This window comes from Gambusia affinis, linkage group LG17 (genome assembly GCF_019740435.1).
Source record: "Gambusia affinis linkage group LG17, SWU_Gaff_1.0, whole genome shotgun sequence".
NCBI lineage: Eukaryota > Metazoa > Chordata > Actinopteri > Cyprinodontiformes > Poeciliidae > Gambusia > Gambusia affinis.
This window is the reverse complement of record NC_057884.1, coordinates 856,296-875,601: the sequence shown is the minus strand read 5'-3', so window position 1 is coordinate 875,601 and position 19,306 is coordinate 856,296. Positions and strand designations below refer to the sequence as shown.

Sequence of the window (19,306 nt, the reverse complement as noted above, 5' to 3'; positions counted from 1 at the left end):
CAACAAAGCATGTCTTCTCATCAGAACTAGAAGACATGTCCCGATCGCACAGGAAATGGGACAATCCGGACAGGAGAAGGGGAATCCCAGGCAGCTTGTAGATCTGTCTCACTGTTCTCAGTAGACTTCAGTTTAGTTTTTATGGATGTACAAGGAAGAAAATCTAATTTTGAAAGTAGAAAAGCAGATTAAAATTTTACAGAGCTTTTTGTACAGTAAACAAAGTAAGTCGCACAATGTTTTTTTTCTTGAAAGTTTGTAAAACATTGCTTTTGATCACTCAAGGTACACAGTATTTGTCACTATTCATTTTTTTTGTCAGTGTCAGGAACCTGGAAGTTGATGGAAACAAAAGAGCTTAGACATTTACATCTTAGTATCGGCTATAACTGAAACCTACCTTGAAGGGATTTTGATTAGGTCCATCCTCTGATCATGTGGCAAATGAATGAACTGTTGATTAAAAGAAAGAATTATTATAATGAAGTTATTTAAATGTAGAACATTTACTTGAACTTGTTGGAGCTGGAATAGAAGATGCTGTCTCTTGAAACTACTGGAGATTCACTCTCCAGATTGTAGGCTTGATATTGATGAAAATCAAGCAAGTGTTATCAGAAGACAACAAAATACTAAAATACGAATGTTTTAATGTACTTTTAACACCTGATGAAACAGACTTTTTAAAACAAATGTGCATTAAGTAACCTCCCTGACCAAAATTACTGATTTATTTTGTGAATTTTACATGGTATTATTGCATTTAATGCTTTAGTACCTATTACTAATTCTGTTCTTTCACATAAATGTAATTTTTGTTCAGTAAGAGATTATTTTACATTGTTTTATGCATTGTTTTATAATACAGGATTTGTTTATAATTCTCAGTGAAATTCTTTGGAGAATTTTTCACAAAACAGTTTATTTTTGTATTTTCATATCACAAAAAAATAATAATAAAGGAGAATTGGTCGCATGCAGTCCGTCAAGGAAGCAATACTTCATGTTTTCCACCAGGGGGCGATGAGGCATCTGCAGTTTCCTGTGACGTAAGTTAGATGCGCCAGCAGTTTTTCCCCGGCGGCTGAGCTCAGTTTTACTTTAGACAAGCTGGAAGCTGGACATCTTAACTGACCTTTTTGCTGGACAGCCAGAACAGAGGATAGACAGGACATGTCTGTTTGAGTTTTCAGAAGAATGTGCTCTTGTTAGGAGTTAGGTCTGTCTTCACCACGTGCTTCCAGAGTTTTACGTAGTTTCATAGTTTTTGTTTACAATTCCAGTGTTTTAATGGGACGAGAAGACATTTCCCGACTGCGCAGGAAGGACATCCCGGACAGGTGAGAGACTCTTGTCCGGCAGCTTGTAGATCTGTCTCATTGTTCTCAGTAGGTTTTGGTTAAGTTTTTATGGATGTACGAGGAACAAAATTTAATCAAAACGGAAAAGAAACCAACAAGCTGTCCTCTGGTCCTGTTCCTGTATGAGAAATCCATATCAATTCACCAAGTTATTAAAAGAAAGAAAGGAATAAATGAGGCAGCAGGTCAATTACTGAAACATCTGATTATTTTAAATTCAGTAAACTTATCAAACTAAGCCCTCCCGCCATTTTGCGTGGAGTAAAATCATCAAACTATATTTGTGTTATTTTATTGACTACTTTAGTTCCTGACCGCTTGGCGAGCAACTGGAAAAGGTTTTGTGTAGCAACATGTTGAAGACCCCTGTGCTAACAGGTCAATATCTCAGGGAGACATCTAAGAATTGCAGGACACTGGCCCTCCAGGACCAGGATTGACCACCTCTGTTCCAGACTGCAGCTGATAAATGCATGCTCTGCCAGAAACAGTCTAAGTCGTTCTTCCAACCTCTGTGGCTCTTTATCTCTGTTGTATTTAATCTTTATAAACAGTTTAAATACATCAAAAAGTTGCTTTGAGGGACGCAGCAGTAATCAGCGACCGACATCATGAGCCTTGTTTAACAGATCTGAATGTTACAGATCTGGTAGTGGAGCCCATCGAAATAAATCTGTACAATAAGCGCTTACTACAGACCTGAAGAAGAAGCTGTCCTAAACATTGTGTGTTTTGTGATTTGAAGCACACTAAGAGTCAGTCAAGAGAGACAATGATGGAGACAGACAGGGTGACTGGGTTTGTGTCCAACAGGTGGCAGAACTACACAGCGGTGGGGAAGAGACTGAAAGGAACTCGCTTCATCGCCTTCAAAGTCCCTCTGAAGCAGGTCAGCAGCGGGTCACAGTGGAGTCTGTGGGAACAGAAGTGTGTCTGTTTTTTTTCCAGCGATACTCTGTCTGCTTCTGCTCAGGCTTTGATTAGGACGCTCCCCCCCTCCGAGGTGTTTGGTCCCTGGGAGCTGCTGGATGCTCTGAAGGAGGACAACCATGAGCTGGGGCTGATCATTGACCTGACATACACCACACGTTACTACAATCTGCAGGTGAACACACACTCACACAGTTGTGTTTTTGTGACTTGTGGGGACTTTACATTCACTTTTTACAGCCTAAACTCTTAACCTAACCATCACTAATACTGACTTGAAAAGTTTAACGTTGAGGTCCCTTACTTCAACGGCCCCTGGGAACGTACGTGTTGTGAAGCTGCTGAACTTGAGGTGGTGTGTGTGTGTGTGTGTGTTTCTGCAGGACCTTCCTCAGTCGCTGCTGTGTGTTAAGATCTTCACAGCTGGCCATGAGGTTCCCAGTGACCAAACCATCCTGAGCTTCAAGCGCACCGTCCACAGGTTCCTCAGAGACAACCAGGACAACGGTGAGGGAAGAGCTGAGCCACAAATAGACAATAAAATCAATGACTGAAGAGTTGGTTTTAATGAGATAAATTTCTAAAAAAAAGACCTATATGAACATTTCTTTCTGTCCTTGTTCATCTTTTTTTCTATTTGTTTAAACACCCAAGTTGTCTTGCAGACAAGCTGATTGGGGTCCATTGTACCCATGGACTGAACCGGACCGGCTACCTGATCTGCAGGTAGGTTCATCCAGACCACTTGAAGCGTGAGCAGGAGCCACAGGCCGCTCTGACCGCTGTGTGTGACCTGCAGGTATCTGATTGACGTGGAGGGGATGGACCCGGCCCAGGCAGTGCAGCGTAAGTCTCGTGCTTTCAGACCCTAGCAGGAGGATTCTGTGATGGATCTCACTCTGCTGCTGTTCTCTGCAGTGTTCAACTCGTCCCGTGGCTACGCTATCGAGAGACGGAACTACCTGGATGACCTTCAGCACGGTCCAAAACGGAGGTGAAACATCATGTCCTTTTCCACCAACCCAACAGTCCGCTCTCACTTTCTGATCAGCTTATTAAGCCTGCTGCCATCCAGGCAGTGAGAACAGCTCTGACCGCGGTAGACTAGTAGTTTAGGAAGAGACGGCACACAGCAACAGGTTTTAGCTTTACAGAAAGATGAGTCCTTTCAGTCCTGGTCTAGTTTCTGTTTAGTTTTTAACTGGTGTTCTCTGGAAAAGCAGAATAATGCCAACTTTCTCAACCTTTCCAAAGCAAATTTTACAGGCGCCACCTAGTGGCATAACAAGGTCACATCTAAAGTTCCTCTTCCCTCATATTCTGTATTATCTCTGTCAGTTAAAAGAATGGATTTTTTGACATCTGGAGGAGAAACTGTTGCTCTCTACAGGGAGCAGCTCCTGGCCACTGTGACCCCTCTGGCCCCTGGATCATTAGGGACAGTAGTTGGGAAAGTGGAAACAGAGTTTACTCATCTAAATGTTGGAAACTTGTTCTGTGTTTGTTAAATTGTGCAGAAAATCTTTTACCTAAAATCTTCTTCATGCTTTTGAGAGATTTTTTATTGGATGATTGCTGGGTGACAATCTGCTCTGATTGTTACCATAGTAACGCGGGCATGGAGGAGTGTGAGCTGGAGCCACAGAGAGGCCAGGCCGTCCAGCGGCCGCCTGTCGCAGCTTCCCCCATGAGAGACCACCGCAACTACTACAGGTACATCCCATCTCCCTTTATGGACATGTCACTGTCTCAGTTTCCTTGTAGCAGGTTGCCGTAGGAACATCTGAAAGCTTTCTCAGGAGCTGCAACACAATCAACTCAGCTCTGAACCGCTGACATTTTACTGTAATTGTGAAAATAAATCTTACAATTAGGCCTGTCACGATAGCAAATTTTGCTGAACGATTAATTGTCTCAAAAAACTATTGCGATAGACGATAGTATTGTTTGAAGACCTTTTTACACTGATTTAATGGAAATCACGTAATAATGCATGTGATTTCCTGCCAAAGATAGATACACTTTATTTTCAAAAGAACAACCAACACTGGAACTGATAAACAAAATAAACAAAACAACCAAAAATAAAAATAAAATTGATTCTCAGTCTCCATTAGCAAAAATGTACTTGAATAAAAAAGAAATAACATAAAGCCAAAGTGTAAATAAATACTGCATTCAACCAAAAGAGTGCAGATTATAAAGTCTGTTTACCATATTGCCCTTCAGTGATCATTAGATTTAAATAGAGAAGATGGAACATCGACTACCTGATGCAATAGTTCACAATACACATTAGTTCACACCTACATTTTCCCCTTATGACAATCTTAGAACTTTTATCGTACTAAGATTGTCTCTTGTGATCATCCTGTAGTGTGTGGTGTGTTACGCTAGATCGTTGTGGGCCCTCCGATCTAAATCAGGGGTTTTCCCCACTGGGATCGTTACCGCAGCCTGTTGAATGTGACAGGTAGCCAATCAGAAAGCCGGATTCTGCTCCGCGCTTTCTGAGGGGAAATTACAGAGGGGAATCCCAAACAGCTGACACGGCGCAACCTGAAGTCCAGCGGACATTGGAGATGAAATGTGGAAACAACATTAATGTTTATAAAACATTTCGTACAAAGAATATAGAAATGACGAGGGGAGGAGTTGGAGCGAAATCGCTACGTTGATGAACCCGGTAACATTTCAGCTGTTCTTCGTTAATGTGACATAAAAAGGTTCTAATGATTTTCATTCAGTCAGGACGTTACACTGACACTAGAGCCACATGCGTTGCAGATAGATTGTAGTAAAGAATTGATTAATGCCTGGCTTTAAAATTAGTTAGCTGGACTTGTAGCCAGCCATTGGAACCGTTATACCTAGGATTTCTGTCGGCTAATGTGTGGTCTCAGATTTTGAAAATGGGCCGACAATCGACCGACAGCACTAAGATGGTGTAGTGTGCACTGGACATTACACTAAGGAAATGAGGAAGGGAGGGTCAGTGGAGAGCACCGGAGTTGAGCCTTTTTCATTTAGCGTCATCAACAGAAAGAGAAAAAAGCTGGAAGAGACGATAACGGCGATAATTAAAATGACGTAGATAGTTTTAATTTATCGTACGATTAATCGATTTCTTGTTTATCGCGACAGGCCTACTTACAATATAAAATGTGAAAACATTAAAAATACATTGGTTTTTTTTCAACCCACAATTTTTGCTAATATAAAAGAGAAATTCAATAAATGTTTCATTTAACTATGAGTAAGAAGGAAATCCTGCAGAACAAAGCAAATATGTCTATAAAAGTGAAGCAGTATTCATTCTTGTCTTGTGAATCCTGCAGGTCACACTGGCGTGGAAGACCGAGTCACCGCTCTCACCCGTACGCCCCTCAACCTGCCCACACACCCCACCCTCCATTACTCGCCCGCCCTCCTCCTTTATTCGCTCATCCTCCTCTGGCTCCTCCACCAGCCTTGTTCCATCCATACAGATGGGCCCCTCAGCCTCCAGCTCAATGGAGGGCCCCTCACTCAGACCCCAACAGGTCCTGGCACCCCCCTCCACCTGACCCACAGTGGAACTCTTCCTTTGCCTTGCTAGACAGGGGTGGAGCTCTTCCCAACTTTCCTCACTACTCCCCCAACTGGACATCTGTTGCTAATGGAGACAGATCAGCTGAGGGCAGGAGTGGGCCAAATTTAAGCAACCCTGTCAGAACCTCCCAGAGACCCAGTGCTAACGGATACAATGGCTATTAGTTACCAAAGCAGGTTAAAGGGGACATAACGTACAAAACACATTTTTTTTTAGCCCTTAAATTCAGTTTTTTGTGTAATTTTAGCCTATAGCAGCACCACGTGTCCCTGTTGCAGTCCAGGCTTTCAGTCTGTCCTCACTGTTTGAGCTAAACCGAAAATTTAACTCAATTTGTTCGTTTAGATGGATCCCATACACAACAGGTCGTCTCGCCAAAAACTCCCCAAAAAAGTCAATTCAACTGAGTCACAAACACACATTCAAGGTCAAGTTCAGTTTATTTTTCAAACTGGTTGAACAGTTTTCTAATAAAACCCAGTAGATGGATTCATCCTGGACCAACATGTAGTGACAAAACAAACAGAAATGCCTTTTTTTTTTTTTTAAAGAATTCTTTTGACTCTAGTCGGTTTTATTGTATTTTTTCAACTCCAGTGGGTTTTTGGACTGTAATGTTCTTTATTTTAAAGTGCTCAGACAGGAAAGTAGATAATGAGAGAGGCCTCCTCATGTGGGTTGTGCTTACCCCTTTTGCAGCCACCGCACCCTGACTCTACTGGTTTTTATTAAATTACTTTTGACTCTACTGGTTTGTATTTGAAAGGAAGTGAGGAGAGAGACATGCAGCAAAGGACCCGAGGACAGGACTTGAACTCGGGATGGCTGCATTGAGGTCTCTGTATAGTTTTTTTTTTCCCATTCCAGGGGTTCTTTTGTGGGCTCCAGTGCCCCCCATATGACAGCAGGCTGACAGGAAAGGGGGAAGACATGCGGTATATGTCGGTCGGGTCCGGGAATCGAACCTGCGACGGCCGCGCCGAGGACTCAAGGCTTCCAAATGTGGGCCACCCGGCCACGCTATCCCCTACGCCACCACAGCACGCCAAGGTCTCTGTATAGTCAAAGCATGGCGCCCACTCTTAACACTGCGCCACACAGTGCCCTGGAAATGCTTTTGGAATTAGGGCCCTCTAGTTCTGCTAACGCTGTGGACTGGCTGCAATCAGCAGTCCCATCATTGGGTCATTCACACACCGGCTATAAACTTATTGCATCTCAGGCAGTGCTGTTTTCATTATATACCTGTATAATATAGGATACATTTATTAGCCGACTGATTTATCGACCAGTTGATTTCTAGCTGCTGATTTCCTTAATTTTGGGAGATTGTGATCTGCTGATACTTGCATGCAAAGCCCATCTTATCCCCTAATCTGATCTTCGTCAGCAAAGGTTTAAAAATCAGCCTCTGTCTTCTTCTGCTCTACAGTGAGAGGTTTGACCGGCCCAACAGGTCAGGTCTGCACGTTGTTAACACGTTTGCAGTGAACAATACTCACCCCACTGTTGCCAACTCAGTGACTTTCTTGCTATATTTAGTAATATTTCAGACAAAACAAAAATTCAGCAGGTCAGCCTTTTTAAAGGTCAGTAACCGGGGACCGGTCAGAAAACTGCAATCGGTGCAGCTCTACACACATATTCATGACATTCTTTGATTAAATAAATTTCTCTTAAGCGTTACTCCAATAGCTAAAAATGTAATTTATACCAGGTGAGTTTTTCTCCCCGGAGAATGTGGACCGGTACTGGACTGATTCTGAGCCTTCATATGGTTTTAACAGAAGTTTCACATAACTTAGAAGTTGATGTTTTAGCTATAAAATGATTGTGATCAGCAGCAAACAACATGTCCCCAACTACAGCATAGAGTAGCTCATCGATGTAGCACGAATGTAGCCTGACGTAAAAACATTTTGCTACACAATGTCAAACATTAAAAAGTTTTAATTATCAAAAGTTCTCAAACACGGTGTTTTGAAACCAAAAATACCTCATAAATATAGAGAGCCAACCATGAGAATCGACTCATTTGAAGTTTAAACTCAGTTTCACATAAATACAAATGATATAGCATAAATGTTTGGCTGTTGAACTAGAACCTTCCAGGTCGCTATCAAGCTAATTTTCTATTAGCAGCTTTACAAATCTTTTACATTACATTACCATGACACATTAAAACAAACTTTTATCTTGGCTTTTTTCTATTCTTCCTCTTTTCTCCCTCCGTGAAGGATAAGTCCTTTCTGAACATTGTTTTGCTTATTTAACTTCTGACTGGACCTTTGGACATTTGGATGCGCGCTGCATGTTACACAGCAGCTCATGTGAAGTGTGCGGTACCTACTGCGGCCACCAGGGGCCCCAAGAGCTATTTATTTGTTTTCTTTTTATCAATAAAATAATAATTTCTGCATACATTATTAAATATATATTACTAAAGTTTCAGACTTTTTTGGAGACTTTTTTGGAGACTGAGGGCCCCAAGACCCTCAGTGGTCTTGGGGCCCTAAGCAACTGCTTAGTTTGCTTATGCCTTGGGCCGGACTGGAGAGTTGGGTTTTGAGGAGACAGCAGAGACAACGTTAGCTGTGTTAAGAGCAGGACAGTTCTGGCATCAGCTGCTGCTGTCTTCACTGGTTTTTGTTTTTCATCTCTAGATCAGATTTTTTATTGCACATAAATATGTTCTTTTTACAACTCTTCCCCTAAATGATCCAAATAAAACTTTATTTCATTGTTACTTTTAGATTGGCTGTTCTTTGTGCTGTTTAAAGCAGCTTTAAAAGTGTCATTTTGGTGAAAACCCTGTGAGGATGCTTCAGTTTTTGTGCTGACAGATCCCTTATTTTTCCAATTATTGTATGTGATCATCTCAGATACACATTCATCTGTTTTCTTTATAATAAAAATGACATTTTTATTTGTTGTGGAACAAAAAGATCTGCTGAGTTCATGCCAGTATAGTCAAATCATCAGACTGAATCTGAAAAGGCATAATATTTTCTGAGTCATCGAGGGGTTAAAGGTCGCAGGTTGCAGCTGTGGAAAACAGGCTGTAGTTTTGCTGTATTGCTATAATGTAATTTTACAGCTGGAAATTAGCAGCGCTGTGACTTAAGCATTCAGAGTCACATAAAGACAATTACAAAGTGGGCCTTCTATCACCTGAAGAACATTTCCAGGATTAGAGGACTAATGTCTCAGGTCTTCTGGTTCTGGTCTCCGTTGCATCCAGAGCCAGAACCAAAAAAGAAAGCAAGAAAGAAAGGAAAGCGAGCATTCTAGTCCGGTAAAACTTTTGCACTCAAGTAAGTCACATTAATTTCAGTTTGCAGTAACTTTAATATTTTAAATATCTAAAAGTATAATAACATTATATATATTAATATATGGTATTTAGAAAGTTTAACCGTTGTGGATGAAAACACAGGATTAGAACGTCTTTGCCAAATATAAATGACCTTTTAATGAGCTGCAACTACTGCGGTGTGCGCATGCGCCTCAGCTGTCACGACTCGAACATCGCTGCGGCTTCTGCGGTGGAAACATGGCGATTAGGGCGCTCAGAGGTATGGTGAACGGGGCCATGAGCGAGTTTTCATCGGCCGTCAGCGGGAACAGACCGACGGCCGCCGCTCCGGTCCACCCGGCTGCCACCGCCGCCGCCTCCAGGGAGCATGCGATGGCTGTTAGCCGGGATTACATCTCCCAGCCCCGCCTGAGTGAGTGTGTGGATGTGTATGATGATGCTGTTTGTTTCTGACAGCTCAGAGAAGGTCAGAAAGGTGTCACTCACTGAACATCATCTGTTAACAGCTGATATAGAGATGAATCTTTTGCTCACTTTCTGTCTTTCTGTCCTAATTTTTTTCCAGCTGATTCAGACCTTTCTGGAGACAGTTTGGGGCTTAAAGTGACAGTAAACATTACAACAACTTTGTCTCAGTCAAGGAATGCCAAGGCTACTTTATGCAGCCGGTTTTATGAAGGGCTGGGGGCAGAATTTGATCTATGCCACCTTCCCCCAACATTACCAAACATTACCAAAGCCCCTGGATTCATAAAACCGTAACTTTGCTCATATTCCAAATGCAAGTCAACAAATGAGAAGGATTTGCTGTTTGCTGTGCTGTGTGAGAAGGACAACTACTAGAGATAAAATGGATTTGCTTGCTGACTTCAACAACCTGAAGCTTTTTATTTTCCCCACTGCTTCACTTGTGTCAGCATATTCTGATTCTCTTCAGTTTTTCAGTTCATAGGTCATTAACCTCAATCCTAATCTATTTTCAGACGAGTAAACTATTCTGGATCCAGACATTAAACAGCATCAGCATACAGAAAGATCCCCACCAGCAGAACAAAGCAAGATGTTGAAGTGATAGGCAAAAGAGAATTTTCTGCACCATATCAACATCTGTAGACATTGGCCATGACTAAAGCTTAGCCACAAACAGGTGACCCCAGGCCTACAACCAGATTAGCTCTCTACATTTGGAGTGGCCATCAAAAAGTATATATATCCCATAGAAAATCTGTTTTCAGCACTGAAATAAAATCAGAGAATTCTAATTGACTCCATGTCAGTAAGAAAAAACATTCTGGTTTTAGGTGTGTTTGAAGAAGGCTGTGTTTCACTGGGTTGCTGCTCTCTGTATTTCAGCCTATAAAACTGTTTCTGGAGTCAATGGTCCTCTGGTGATTTTGGATCAAGTCAAGGTAAGAAGCAGAGATGTGTGTAGAGTCTGGAAACTATTATTTTGTCCACATTAATCCAACTACTATTAGACTCACCTCTACAGACACCTGAAGCCCAGCTCACAATGTTTCACACCAGCAGTTTGTGGCGAGTCAGTGGGAGGACATCTGATGGGTTTCTACTGCAGACTTTATTTGGAATAAAATATAAATGTCAGGATTCTTGAGTCTTTGTCAAACCATAAAATATCAAAACTATTCAGTAGGTTTTGATATGGAACATGTATGGTGGTGTTAATGCTTGCTGGTCATGTGTCACTTGAACAGTTTCCAAAGTACGCTGAGATTGTCCATCTCACTTTGCCTGATGGTACCAAGAGGAGTGGGCAGGTGCTGGAGGTCATTGGCTCCAAAGCTGTGGTGCAGGTGAGACTGACCTTTCCAAACCTTCCAAACAATTCAGTACTTTGTGTCTGTGGGAAATCTTAACTTATCAGGTAAAACTAAGATAACAGAAAAGAACTGTAAAATAAAAACATTTGCTTTAAATGTTAGGATGTTAAAAATATGTCTAATTGCATAATGTAGATTATTTTTACTCTTTTATGCTTTTATTGATCAGTTGACTTTTCCTAAAAAGCAAGTCAGGAAAATACAGCATCAATATCTTCTGGCAGCCATTAAGCACGGTGGAGGTGGTGATTTGGGTTTGTATTGCAGCCACAGGATCTGGGCGCCTTGCAGTGATTGACTTTACCATGAACTCTCAAATATCCAGCGTCTGCAACAGGGAGGCTGAAAGAGAACAAAGTCAAGGTGTTGAAGAAAACAACCCTGAGGAAAAGCTTAGAAGTCACACTGATTGAAAACATCAGAAGACATGGGGACAGCCAAAACCTTCTACCAAAAGAATAAAGTCAAATTTTAAAGAAGATTGGGCTAAATTGTCTCCAGTAAATTAGACAGGCTCCATTATAACTGCATTACTCCCACTCACCTCATTTGATAAGCTGCCATTCTGCTGTTTGTATTTGTCTAAATTCTCTGCAGGTGTTTGAGGGCACTTCAGGCATTGATGCAAAGAAGACCAGCTGTGAATTTACTGGAGATATCTTACGAACGCCTGTCTCTGAGGACATGTTGGGTACATGTCTTCGCTCTCCATTCAGCCATATTTAGTCTAGTGTGTTTCCTCCCAGACAGCAGAGCAAAATCTTTCTTATGTTTTCAGGACGTGTGTTTAACGGTTCTGGCAAACCCATCGACAGAGGGCCGGCGGTGCTGGCAGAAGACTTCTTGGACATCATGGGTATGTCTGTTGTGACTTTTAGTTTTCACAATATTCACTCAGTGTAAAATGCTGAAGTAAAGACGGTTCCCCATGTTTTCTAAAATCACTGTGTCACAGTCTTCCTCAGTGTGTCTGTGTCTCTGTGTGTGTTGTTCCACAGGCCAGCCCATAAACCCCCAGTGTCGCATCTACCCAGAGGAGATGATCCAGACCGGCATATCTGCCATCGATGGCATGAACAGCATTGCTAGGGGACAGAAAATTCCCATCTTCTCTGCTGCTGGGCTGCCACACAATGAGGTACACATGCATTCATGAACATGGTGTATTCCCATCTCAGAGCATCAAAACACCTAAAAGATTAGTTTCTGTCCACAAATTGACAGACTTTCTAAGGTGTTAACAAAATGTGTGTGAGTCAGGCAGAGTTCATTCTGGAGATGTACCGGTGAGACTTCTATTGGCCCACACCAAATTCTGGTTTTCCTGAGTTCTGGCCCACTGATTCTCTTTTTAGAAGGACTGTTAGCCCTTTATTGATTACTCAACACACACACACACACATGCACACGCACACACACGCACATCACTCAATGGACAAATAAAAATAATGACATTATCTAGAACACACAAATCTTGAGGCAACGTATGTTAAAAACTCTGACAGTGTCGGCGAGAAAAGAGTTGCAGTCCCCATTAACACCTGGGAGCTGCAGTGACCTTTGTCTGCTCCTTAGACTGTCCACCATGTCCATAAGGAGGGAGTGAGACATTGTCCATCACAGCTCTGGAACACACCTCTGGGATTTCCAAACCCGATGTGCTCTTTGACAGAGGCAGAAAGCTCAAATGGATAAACTTTTTGTTGCACTCAATGATTGGAAATAGATGTGATTTTTGACATTGTGACGGGCCGTTCACCTGTCAGGGCCGATCAAGCTGCTCACTGTTCTTTTTTTAATGAACCAAACCAAAACTGAACAGCCTCAGGCTTCTAACCAGATTGAAGGACAAGTGTTTGAGAAACACTGCAGGTTTTATTCTAATTGACCATTTTAGCAAAATAAAGTTAAGCTTATGGCCAATAAAAATTGAGGTTGTTGTTTTGTTCCAATATGAAGTATCATGCAATGCGAGACATTTGTAAACAGTTCATACCGTTTACAAATATATCTGAATACATCTTAGAAATTCAACAACAGAAAAAAAGCTAAATAAAAATATTTAAAAATGAAAAAACAAAATCCTACATCAACAACACATAAAACACAAATACAAATTAAATGGGTAAGTTATCAAGCGAAAAATACCAAAACTGAACAAAAATCAATTTAATGACAAATGATAAATGATGGAGAGAATCTTGAAATACTTTCTGAGCTGGTAACTGAATGTTCAGCATGGTGGTCTGCTGTTCTGTGGTACCACTGAGCTAAATTCCTGCAGCAGCATTACCCAAAGTCTTAACATTCCATTAAAGGGGAGCAAAAACATCAAACATGCCTTTCTGTCACTTCAAAGTTAATTCTTACTTGTTCATATATTTTAGTCAGCTTCTTGTTTCTTTTGTCCCAAATATCTAGACTCTGTTTTCCCTGTGGATGTCTGAGGTGTGTAGGTTCTGCTTAATTACTGGTTGTATAAAACTGAAAGAAAGTTCATTTCCTGTCTGTTGATATCAATATCATTTCCTTTGAGATTTTATTCATATGAAAAAACGTTTAACGTTTTTGTCTCTAATTAAGGTGGAAGGTGAATAAATCATCTTTTCTGAGAGTTTGGGACTCGTTTCCTTTTTTCCCTGGTCTTGTCAGATCGCAGCTCAGATCTGTCGACAGGCCGGTTTGGTGAAGAAGTCCAAAGACGTGATGGACTACAGTGAGGACAACTTTGCTATTGTTTTTGCAGCCATGGGGGTGAGATCCTGATGCTGTTCTGTCCCAGAGTCACTCTGACTAAGACACCCTGTCCTTCAGTGCGTTCAATCTGATTCACCTTAAACGTTTCCATACTGTCTGACGTTATAGCCACCAACATCACTGCATTTTATTCTGTTATGTCCTTGATATAAATGCCTCTTTTCCATTGTCACATAGTTCTACTCATTCTCTACTCCACACAGAACCTGCTGTGTTTCCATTGACAACCTGATGGATGAAGTTCTGGCTTGAAGCCCCGCCTCCAGCCACCCTGACCCCTAACCGTTACTGAGTGACATTAAGCTGCCATGCTAAAGTGACAGTGTTTTCATTAAGCAAATGTATTTCCGTAATTTCATTTTGCACCATTTTACGGTTAATGGAAACACAGCTACTCACATTTGACTCAGAGTATGTTGGTGTTTTTGTGTTTGGTCATTGTACTGTGTAATGCTCTTCTAGTCATACTGGCCACTCAAAGTTAACCTAAAACTGAAATATCTTTTGTTGTTTCCTGTGTTTAATGTGGACAGTTTACCAAAATAAAGTGATTGATGATGATGATGATGATGATGATGATGATGATGATATCGATATCTTTTTAAACTGATTCCTGACAGATTTTTGACAGCTGTAGAGTAATCAGCACATCCTTTCTCTCTCCTCAGGTCAACATGGAGACTGCCAGGTTCTTTAAGTCAGATTTTGAGGAAAATGGATCCATGGACAATGTCTGTCTGTTCCTCAACCTGGCCAATGACCCCACGTACGGCTTTTTTCTGAGACGTGTTTGGATATGGGCTTTGTAAAAAATGTGTAAATTAAGCTGAAGTCTTGGTTTGTGCAGCATTGAGCGAATCATCACTCCCCGTTTAGCTCTGACATCAGCAGAGTACCTGGCCTATCAGTGTGAGAAGCACGTCCTCGTCATCCTCACCGACATGAGCTCCTACGCCGAGGCCCTTCGAGAGGTCGGCCATGTTCTGCTCTAGCTTTCATTCTCATGTAACTGCAGGAAGTGGAACCGAGCTTTGGATGTTCTCTCCCAGGTGTCTGCTGCCAGAGAGGAGGTGCCGGGCCGCCGAGGTTTCCCTGGCTACATGTACACCGATCTAGCCACCATCTATGAGAGGGCCGGCAGAGTAGAGGGCCGCAACGGCTCCATCACCCAGATCCCCATCCTCACCATGCCTAATGATGGTACTCCCTCTGCCGGAGCTCAGCATGCTGCCAGCTGCAGGGCTGTCACAGACTGATCCTTTTTCTGCCTTTCAGACATCACCCATCCTATTCCTGACCTGACCGGTTACATCACTGAGGGACAGATCTATGTGGACAGACAGCTTCACAACAGACAGGTAACATCCTCCTCCATGAAACAGCTGTACATTCTCCCATGTTTCAAACAAAACTTTGGTTTTTGTTCCATTTGATTTTGAGTATACAAAGAAATGGATTAGTTTCATGTCAAGTTTTTTTTTTTAATTATAGATTGAATAGAATATTTTTATGATTATTTTAATTCTTCTGTCCTCTTCTTCTTTTCTTCTTCTGGTCAGATCTACCCCCCCATCAATGTTCTTCCATCTCTCTCTCGACTGATGAAGTCTGCTATTGGGGAGGGAATGACCCGCAGAGACCACTCTGATGTTTCCAACCAGCTTGTATGTTCAAAGCTCTCCCTGTTCTGCACAAGCAGACTTTTACTACACTTCACTTAACCTGTATCCGTGTGTGTGTGTGTGTGTGTGTGTGCGTGTGTGTGTGAGTAGTATGCATGCTATGCCATAGGGAAAGATGTCCAGGCCATGAAGGCGGTGGTGGGAGAAGAGGCTCTTACTGCTGATGACCTGCTATATCTGGAGTTCCTTACTAAGTTTGAGAAGAACTTCATTTCCCAAGGTGCAGTGATGACCAGATATTTTGTGTTAGTAAATGAAATATGTGTATTTGAAATCAAAAGTGAACTTTGTTCAACTTTTAGGGGTGTAGCGAGGTCTTGTCAGGAGTTCTGCTCAGCATTCACTTTGTGTGGTGACAGTGTTAGCTGTTATTATGATCCCAAGTTCTTTAAGCTCTACAAACTGTTGTGTCTGCTGGAGAATCTGATTTTGTAAGAAAAAATGAAGCAGTTCTTGAGGGTCTACAAGTCCATCAGAGCTGTGATGTGTTATGTGTGAGAATAAGTTCTCTAGCTCTAGTGAGAGACGGTGTGATCACACTTGGAGCCGTTCTAATGGCCTGTTTTGCTCCGACTTTGGGACAGTTTTGAAATGAAACGTCATCCAGAACCTGCACACAGACCAATAGAATGCTGGTTTATTTAACATGTACTGTGTGTGTGTGTGTTTGTGTGTTCAGGAGCCTATGAGAACAGGAGTGTGTTTGAGACTCTGGACATCGGATGGCAGCTCATGAGGATCTTCCCCAAAGAAATGCTGAAGAGAATCCCTCAGAACACCCTGGCTGAGTTCTACCCCCGAGAATCCAAACATTAGCTACACACACACGCCTCCACACACTCCGCTTCCTGTCCTCTAAGTCCTCGCTCTGTATATACAGTGTAGTGTTGTGACGCTGTAACCATGCCGATGCTTGCTGCTTTCATCTGACGTTGAGGGTAAATCATCCCGGCATAAACAGGAGGACAAAAAGAAATGGACTTTCAGAAGTTTTTCTCCAGAGTAAATGTCAGGAGCTTCCTGTGGAGAGTAATATGTACACTAAATGTGTGTCAAGAAAATGACATAATTCATAAAAAGATTTATGAATTATAGAGGGCGCACTCGATAGCCACTAGAGGGCGCACATGGCACAGTGTAAGTCCATCTGAGGGATCGGCTCTGAAGCATACAGGAACGCCACTATTTACTGAATGTCTACATCATTTCTGTCATCGCATGAAGAAAACCGTGTGCTTTGTGTGTTCCACATGTATTCTATCTGCAGCATAGAAAATCTGATTGAGTCTCAGGAAGTCAGAGTGAGCTAAAGTTGAGTAAAAATACCAAAAGAAAACTGCAGAAAAGGAGCAAATCATTCAATCAAACAGTTTAAATTTGATAATTAACCTTAAACTCACCTTGTTCTGCTCGGCCCAGTTTTGCTCTTCTAACTGAAACATTTAAACTTTTGGTTAAACTTTCTTACCAGTTGCAAAAATATCCTGTATAGACGGGTTTATAACGGCGATCTAGACACAGTTGTTGCTGTGTATTGTTGATATCATTTTGTAAATTTGCTCCATTGTTTATCCATGTCAACTATGACAGCTCACATAAAGGAAAGCATGAAAAATGCTTTATAATACCAAATAAACAGGCCCGAGCTTCTCAAAAGCTTCTGAAGATTTTTGATTCACATAAAAAAATTCTGCCATTCAGCAGCTTTGTCAAATATTTCATCTATCATAAAGAAACTGTTTGTTGCTCTTCATTTATAACCAGCCAGAGAGATGGATGCATTTTAATGCTCATATCAATATAAAATCAGATAACAAGCCAGCCGAAATACGATTCATTCCTGGTTCCTTCAGCTTTTCTTGACAGACTCTTGTTATCGAGGTGTCAGTCAGAACGAGCTCTTATCCATATTAAAATATAGGACAGTCTGAGCTGTGCAGCTCCATGTGACAGAAAAAACAGGACAACATGCATTTACCAAGCAAATAGACAGACTGGGTTCTGGAGACAAGTCTGCCTCGTTTAGAACCGGACCAGAGAGAAGAAACTTCAGCTTCATGTCTGTAAACAGGAAGTAGACACCAGTGGAGGTACGGAGCCACTCCTGGTTTATTGTTGTTGACAGGTAATTGTGGAAAAAAGACAATTTCTCACTGATGTATTTACAAGCTGCGCTTTTATCGCAAACTAGATTGCAGATGCAGAACTGACCAAATTAACTTTAATTTAGAATTCTGTTAACATTTCTTTCAAAAAGAATAGATTCTCCTTAGTTTGTGTGCGATTAGAGTCGCTGATACCTTGGGCTGTCCCTGAATAGATCATCAACATCATAGAATGAATGATACATTTAAGAATATACTGAAATTAATTTATCTCACCTAAATTTTTTCAGTTTTTCTTTTGGTGGAAATTGGTTAAATGTTCAGTTCTGTTCTCAGCGCCTGTCATGTTTCATTTAGATCAGGTCAGATATGAAGAGAACTCAATCAATGACAGTAAAGTATAAAATGTCTTCTGGCCTCTTTAAAAAGTTTTTAATTCAACCGTCTTTGTTTATGAGTCCAGCAGAGTTAAGATCTGTTTGGACACAAGAATATTGAATGAAGTATGACTTTGTTATAAAGGTTCCTTTGTTCCTTTCAGACCATGAACTGTGGATTGTATTTGGGTGTGAGCGGTTGACATTGATTGTAAACTCAACATGTTTAGTTGTGTTTGTTTCATTGCTGTCTTTATATGGAACATCTGCTGCTGAGTTTTAGTTTTCTCCTTCAGCTCGTCCTGTGATTGGTTGGATGTGTGTATCTGATGTCATCAGTCATGTCTGACTTTAATTCTCCATCAACAGTTCCAACTCTGTATGTATTTCTGAAAATATTTATTTTTCTTCAGATTTATTTGTATCATCATTTAAATACATTAGATTTAAGATCGAAGTACATTTTAAAGTTACACACACATACACACACACACACACACACACGCATACATATATAAATTCAAATAATTCCTAACACTTTAAAAACAGAACTGTGTTGTTAACCTGAGGGATTCAGACTGCTTTGATTGGACGGTGTGATGGTGACAGACCCTCGTTGTCTGATTGGAGCTCTTTATCATTGTTTGTAGTGATTATTGTTCTGGTAATCCAGACATGCCTGTAATGACAAAGCCATCACCTGAAGTTAAGCTGCCTGTGTTTTAACAATACGCTCCATGTGTTGGAATGTTGGATGTCTTCAGGTCATGATTGTGTAAAACGATGTCCGTGTTCCTGTTCTCTGTGTACGAGTCGTTTTAAAATCCCTTCATCTGTGTAAACAGTGTTTGTGTTTATGTGCTGTGAGCTTATTGATTGGTTCAGTAGAAACTGCATGCTTTGTTACTAAATGTCTCCTGTCGGTGCCTCGGGTTTCATGTCTGACTGTAAAATAAAGGCTGCTGCCTCAGTACTTCTAGTGGCTTTTATTATTATTTTATTATTTACATAGACGGAACTGGATTACATGACAAAATATGCCATGTGCAATACTTCACCCTACAAACCCAGATGTTTAGAAAACATTTTGAATATTTTTAGTTTTTACCATGGCTGTGTTTAAATGTACTAAATGACATGAAACATATTTATAGCCAGATGTGGACAAGGTTTTACATTCCTTCATCTTTTCTTGCAGAAGAATAATCTGACCTTGAAAATTAAGAAAAAAATCAACCTTTCATTTGAGAAAAGAGTTCCACATGACTCCCCTAACAATTCATATCAAATTAATCTGACTCATTCATTTATTAAAATGTATATTTTACTTATTTAATATGACCAG

At 41.1% G+C, this 19,306-nt stretch overlaps 2 protein-coding genes across 2 annotated transcripts; both read left to right on the top strand.

The window, feature by feature from the left end:
- Positions 1–1,042: 1,042 nt before the first annotated feature.
- LOC122847206 (RNA/RNP complex-1-interacting phosphatase-like) lies at positions 1,043–6,631 on the top strand. Its single transcript, XM_044144664.1, has 9 exons — positions 1,043–1,340; positions 2,175–2,250; positions 2,335–2,466; positions 2,675–2,798; positions 2,957–3,017; positions 3,091–3,137; positions 3,210–3,285; positions 3,900–4,004; positions 5,630–6,631. Exons 1-9 carry the CDS (start codon positions 1,291–1,293, stop codon positions 6,045–6,047), a joined length of 1,089 nt encoding a protein of 362 aa, XP_044000599.1. The 5' UTR covers positions 1,043–1,290; the 3' UTR covers positions 6,048–6,631.
- Positions 6,632–9,100: 2,469 nt separating this feature from the next.
- LOC122847204 (V-type proton ATPase subunit B, brain isoform-like) lies at positions 9,101–18,934 on the top strand. The gene is made up of 15 exons (XM_044144663.1): positions 9,101–9,197; positions 9,395–9,611; positions 10,553–10,608; positions 10,915–11,013; positions 11,638–11,731; positions 11,819–11,896; positions 12,039–12,178; positions 13,693–13,794; positions 14,466–14,563; positions 14,645–14,768; positions 14,847–14,997; positions 15,073–15,155; positions 15,357–15,461; positions 15,570–15,699; positions 16,159–18,934. Exons 2-15 carry the CDS (start codon positions 9,437–9,439, stop codon positions 16,293–16,295), a joined length of 1,572 nt encoding a protein of 523 aa, XP_044000598.1. The 5' UTR covers positions 9,101–9,197; positions 9,395–9,436; the 3' UTR covers positions 16,296–18,934.
- The last annotated feature ends 372 nt before the right edge of the window (positions 18,935–19,306 follow it).

Coding starts and splice junctions, on each gene's coding strand:
- LOC122847204 (XM_044144663.1), top strand. CDS start 9,437: ATGGCGATTAGGGCGCTCAGAGGTATGGTGAACGGGGCCATGAGCGAG. Junction 11,897..12,038: donor AGACTTCTTGGACATCATGG/GTATGTCTGTTG, acceptor GTTGTTCCACAG/GCCAGCCCATAAACCCCCAG. Junction 14,564..14,644: donor AACCTGGCCAATGACCCCAC/GTACGGCTTTTT, acceptor TGGTTTGTGCAG/CATTGAGCGAATCATCACTC.
- LOC122847206 (XM_044144664.1), top strand. CDS start 1,291: ATGGGACGAGAAGACATTTCCCGACTGCGCAGGAAGGACATCCCGGAC. Junction 3,018..3,090: donor ACCGGCTACCTGATCTGCAG/GTAGGTTCATCC, acceptor TGTGACCTGCAG/GTATCTGATTGACGTGGAGG. Junction 4,005..5,629: donor GACCACCGCAACTACTACAG/GTACATCCCATC, acceptor TGAATCCTGCAG/GTCACACTGGCGTGGAAGAC.